At 46.8% G+C, this 5,554-nt stretch overlaps 1 protein-coding gene across 1 annotated transcript; it reads left to right on the top strand.

The window, feature by feature from the left end:
- The first annotated feature begins 484 nt into the window (after positions 1–484).
- LOC108597342 (zinc finger FYVE domain-containing protein 9) lies at positions 485–5,339 on the top strand. Its single transcript, XM_017983847.1, has 9 exons — positions 485–548; positions 776–894; positions 953–1,644; positions 1,697–3,152; positions 3,208–3,453; positions 3,518–4,532; positions 4,590–4,710; positions 4,762–4,926; positions 4,983–5,339. Exons 2-9 carry the CDS (start codon positions 840–842, stop codon positions 5,133–5,135), a joined length of 3,903 nt encoding a protein of 1,300 aa, XP_017839336.1. The 5' UTR covers positions 485–548; positions 776–839; the 3' UTR covers positions 5,136–5,339.
- The last annotated feature ends 215 nt before the right edge of the window (positions 5,340–5,554 follow it).

The raw sequence follows: 5,554 nt of genomic DNA, 5'->3' as shown, positions 1-5,554 counted from the left end.
CATATTTGATTTAACACTAGAGATGAACTTTCCATTACACCCTATCGATATGTAAATTTTAATATGCATCGATACTTACATAGAACATTTGAGTCGAGCATCGAGCAGTTGCATCGAACATCTAGAGATGCATTTAAATAAAATCTTTCCTTTATTTTGTATTTTTAAATGCGCGCTAAATATGCAATATATATTAGGAGAAATGAAATGAAATTATATTACATTAGACTATGAGTTCAAAGTATACTATAGAAATATACATTGAAAAGAATAAAAATCTTGCACATACATATTTAAAATATTTATTGTGCTCTATGTTAATTTTCTCTTACAGCGAATTATGTTAGAACTAATGTTAAGTTTCTGTTAGCTCAAATGTTAAACGTAAAAGCGGCCACACTGTTCAAAAACAGCTGATGCGCACTAATCCAATTTTTAAATGTTTTCATCGATTGCTATAAAAAATTAATGTCAATCGATCAATGTCAGCTTTTGCACACACATCTCTATTATTTGCAAGAAATAATACAAAAAGCAGTGTAAATAAGGTAATTCAGATAATTCGCTGCCGAAAATGGATGTGCAGAATAAACGCTGATAAGACAGTAGATTGCAAGTTTGCGTAGCGAGCGTTCGCTAGCGTCTATGAATCATTATTTTGCTTTGTTGTCTTCGAATTTGCGTCTCTGACGAGTTCGTATACGTTAGACTGCCCAACACCCCGCGCCGCCCCCGCAACCTAACACACAGAGTGAAAATTTTTTTGTCTCCACAGCAAGCTGTTCTCAGCGCCTATTACGTCTTTCGTTTTCGGCTTAGATGCAAGCTGTTTAGCAACGATGGATCTGGTGGACATCGATCAGGTCCTGGACAATCTGGAAGCTGAGCTTAAAGGTAAAATTCAAGGCCGTACAAATTTGACGAAAGTTTGTTAAACTGTAGCATCTTGCAGCGGATGAGCAGCTGACTAAAAATGCAGCAAGCGTAACCTTAAATTGCAAATCACGCGATGAGGCACGCCCGTTGGGCGATGGAAGTGCTGGCGCGGGCGCCGCTGCCAAAAGCTTTGTGGGCGTCTCGCAAGTGTTTAACAGTCTCAACGATTATCGCAACAATGTGAAATCGCTGGAGACACACGAGAGCTTCGACTGGAGTGCAGAGCAGCCGCAAGAACAACAGTTAGAGCAGGAGGAGCAGGATGAGGATGAGGAAACACATGAGGATTTAAATAAATTTAGTGAAGCCAAGGAAAAACAAAATAAGCAAGCGGATGAAACAACTATATCCAGCACGGAATCGTTGACTACATCCTCATGCTCTACGTTCTCGTCGGGTCCCTCGCCAGGTAACTCTGAGGAGCAAGCGCTCGAGAGTGCGCTAGAGCTGCTGGCAGAGGAGCAGCCCGAAGAGCAGCAAGCTGCCAACGCTCAGCCGCAGGATTCAGTGGGCGTGGATGACTTGGCTGTGGGTCTATCGTCTATATCCATAACGCAAACATCGCAGTCTATGCATCCCTGTGAAGTAACAGCCTCCTCGGCACTGGGCAAGGTGCTCAACGAGCTTTCCGAGGAGTCCAGCACAGAGCTGGAGCCGCAAAGTCAACCAGTGGCGGCTGCTGTGGACAATAAGGATAAACTGCCAGAGGTAAATTGAAATTGCAGCAATTTAAATAAAATAAATAATATTATTATTGCAGCCTGCGCCGACGTTGCCTGCTGAGTCCAAACCGCAGGCGGATGAGCTGCCCAAGCGCAGTCAGCCAATAACCTTCTGCTCCACAATGGACGAAATTTCGGACACTGAGCTGGACAGCATGTTGCAGGAGGTGGAGGTAGATATAGATATAGAAGAAGAAGAGGTTGTAGCTATGCCCACGCAAGGCATGTTAGAGGAGGAGGAAGATGACGATGGCACCACCGCTTCGCCAGCTACCGAAGAGGAATCTGTGCGCATTTTGTCCGATCAGGAAACCAACTCGGCGGATCAGAACAATGTGGATAACTTTTCACAAGCATCGACAGTGGAGTTTGCCGAGTTGCGTGTGCAGCAGCAGGAAGCGGAGCAGCAGCCAGCTAAGCCTGTAGACACTGAGGAGCTGGGCACATCGTTTAGCAGCAGCGGCAGTGAGACGGATTCGCTATCCGGACGCAAGCTGGAGGAAGAGCAAGAAGCAGAGGCACAGGAAGCGGTAGCCGTTGAAGCTTTGGAGTCGCGACCACAGCGTCCACAAAGCTTGCAGCTTAACGGTGGCTATGTGGAGGAAGACGCAGAGCAGCAGCAGCAGGCGATGGAGCAGTCAGAGCAAGAATGTTCTTGCAGTCCGCAAGCAGCTGCTGAGGAAGATGATGATAGTCCCATTTATGAAGCTGTGGGCTATGGCGATCCGCATGCCAATCTGGGCAAAGTGCCGCCCATCTGGGTGCCCGACAATATGGCCGGACAGTGCATGCAATGCCAGCAAAAGTTTACCATGATCAAGCGACGTCATCACTGCCGCGCCTGTGGCAAAGTGCTCTGCTCTGTGTGCTGCTCGCAGCGCTTTCATTTGCCCTTTGCCAATGAGCCGGAGTCGCGCGTTTGCGTGCAGTGCTTCATGATTCTAACGGAGCGTCAGACCAACGGAGGCGTTGCAACTGTTTATGCTGGCGCAGCACCCGCAGCGCTGCCGCCCACACCCATGCGCTCGCCCAATCCCAACAATCCCATGGAATATTGCTCAACCATACCGCCGCACTGTCAGGTGAGCACTGGCGCTGGCGCACCACCGCCGAGCGTGATTGTGCCCGTGGGTGTGCTTAAGAAAACCGACGGCAGCAGCTCCAATTCCAGCAGCTCGGATGGCAAGCAGCGGCGCAAGCGCAAGAGCGTCATGTTCAGCGATGGCATTGCGCCGGGCAGCGAACTGGCCAGCACCATGGAGCAGCAGTGGGGCGAGGCCAAGCAGGCGCGTCGTGGCGTGCAGCGCAGCAACAGTGGCGCCCAACAGAAGCCACCCACGCCGGGCGCCACCAGCACATCCAGCAGCAGCAGCAGTATTGACAGTAGCACCGCCCTGGGTCTGGTGGCGCAGCTCTTTCGCGGCTCCATACCGCCCAGCGCAGCAGCGGCAACGCTGACAGCTGCCACCAAAGGCATAGAGAGCAACGAGAGCGGTATTTATTTATAAGTGATTAATAAATTTTTAATTAATTTTAAATGTGTCCACAGCAAATCGCAAAGCAGCGCAAATTTCACCGCGTCGCAAGCTGCCGCCCAGCGATGCTCATGGCTGCTTTATACCCTTTGAGGAGCACGCATTGCCACCGATTTGTGTGGCAAGTCGCGAGGGCAGCAACTGTGATGTGGACTACAAGATGGTGCGCAATGATGCGGATTTGCTCGAACGTCTGCAGCATGAAACGCTCAAGTTTATGCTGAAGAACAATTTCTATGTGCTGGTCAAGGTGCTCAATAGTAAGTTTAAGCGCACGACTATTAAATAACAATAATAAACATTTTGTTTGTTTGTTGCTTGCAGTGAGCTGCTGCATGAATCGTTGGGTGCTTAACTTCACCACCTGTGGCATGCATCATGTGGGCAACGATGAGCTGATTATATTGCTGGAGATAGCACAGCCGCCGACAAATAATGGCGCAGCGCCAGTGCCGCGTGATATATTCCAGCATTTGTATGAGATTTATGCGGAGACGGAGCATGCGCATGCGGGCACACAGGAGCTATCGTTTACCAGTCCACGCAATCCGAACTTCTTGGGCTCGCGTGAGCATGGCGGCTTTATTTATATTCGGCCCACCTATCAGTGTTTGCAGGGCGTTATATTGCCGGATAATCCTTATCTAGTGGGCGTGCTTATACATCGCCATGAAGTGCCCTGGGCCAAGGTGTTGCCGCTGCGTCTTATACTGCGCTTGGGCGCACAATACCGTTACTATCCCTGTCCGCTCATCTCGGTGCGCAGTCGTGAATCGGTCTATGGCGAAATAGCGCAAACTATTATCAATTTTCTGGTTGATTTTCGCAATTATACATACTCCTTGCCCGCCATACGTGGTCTCTACATACACATGGAGGATCGCCAGACGACAGTGACAATACCACGTTATCGCCAGCACGATGTGATCAAGGCGATCAACAATGCCACAGATCATATTTTGGCATTTGCGGGCAACTTTTCCAAACTAGCCGATGGGCATTTGGTTTGCATGCAAAATGTTAACGACGATCGCGCTGAAATGTTTGCCTATTCCACGCAGGCAATAAATATACAAGGACAGCCACGCAAAATAACTGGCGCCAGCTTCTTTGTGCTCAACGAATCGCTGAAGAGCAGCAGCGGACTGTCCGGCAAGTGCAGCATTGTTGAAGACGGTCTCATGGTGCAGGTAATGCCCGCCAAAATGGAGGAAGTGCGTCAAGCGCTGCGCAATCAAACAGACATTGATATAGTCTGCGGTCCCATTGCGGCCAGCGATGAGCAAAGCGAAACTGTCAGCATTAAATGGGTGGATGCCGAGCGTGACATCAATGTGGGGTAGGGTGCCGCACATGCAATTCCTTTGTAGCATTTGTTTTATAACTTATTTTACAGCGTCAAATCCTGCATAGATGAGCGTGCTATGGATGGCGTGGGCAACATGCGCGTGCACACGAGCTTCAATTTTTCCAATACAAACTACACAATACGGCTCAGCGATATATTTATTATTAAGGCAAGCAAGCGTCAATTTTAAACCTATAAAATATTTAAAGTTTCTTTTTAGAGCGCGGATTGGTATGCAACCAATGGCAATAACTATGGCGACATAACGCGCATTGCTGAGCAGCTGGCCAGAAGCGCTTCGATGGCTTTACTGCCTTATCTTGATCTTTTAGCTGCCGCTGGCATTAATAAGCTTTCACTGCGCGCTACGCTGGATCAGGAGAATGTAGCTATAACTAAATTGTGCTTTAATATATAATTTAATGCTGTTTAATTTTGCAGGTTTGCTATGAAGCTGGCGCACGTGGCTCGAAGCTTGCGCCGCTTTATATGAACGCCTTGGATAATCATTTAATACCAACGCTGCATAGCGAATCGTCAGGCATACAGGATTCCATTATATTGGAACTGGTTTTCTATATACTAAATGCCTAAAACTTAACCTTTGTGTCTTAGTGCAATTACTGTAGCTATATAGCCCGCGCCCCCCTCTATACTTTTTCTAAACACGTCTAGACATGTAAGACCATAAAAAGTGATGTAGTGTTTTCGTTACGCATTCGCACCATTGGCTGCTGGCTGCAGCTTTACTGTATATAAAATAACGGTGTTTTTTGTTTTTTAATTTTCAAATTGATTGATAATAATTGTTTGTAATTTAAAGAATTTGTAGCTCTCAATTCGAATGTGTTAATTTTTTAAAATGTATCTAAAAAAAATAAATATTTGTATGTGATGTTCTATATATATATTATACTCTGTATATTTTCAAATTTGAATATAAATAATGACTATAACTGTTTAAACATGAGTTTGCATTTGCGAATTAAAACAACACGCTTTAAATTATTGTT

Source organism: Drosophila busckii, chromosome 2R, assembly GCF_011750605.1.
Source record: "Drosophila busckii strain San Diego stock center, stock number 13000-0081.31 chromosome 2R, ASM1175060v1, whole genome shotgun sequence".
In the NCBI taxonomy this organism is placed as follows: Eukaryota; Metazoa; Arthropoda; class Insecta; order Diptera; family Drosophilidae; genus Drosophila; species Drosophila busckii.
The sequence above is the reverse complement of the archived record's forward strand: the minus strand, read 5'-3'. Positions and strand labels throughout refer to the sequence as shown.

Excerpts from the sequence above, each read along its gene's own strand:
- LOC108597342 (XM_017983847.1), top strand. The coding sequence starts at position 840 with ATGGATCTGGTGGACATCGATCAGGTCCTGGACAATCTGGAAGCTGAG. Across the intron at positions 3,454-3,517 it reads GCTGGTCAAGGTGCTCAATA|TGAGCTGCTGCATGAATCGT; the intron begins GTAAGTTTAAGC and ends TGTTGCTTGCAG. Across the intron at positions 4,927-4,982 it reads CTACGCTGGATCAGGAGAAT|GTTTGCTATGAAGCTGGCGC; the intron begins GTAGCTATAACT and ends TTAATTTTGCAG.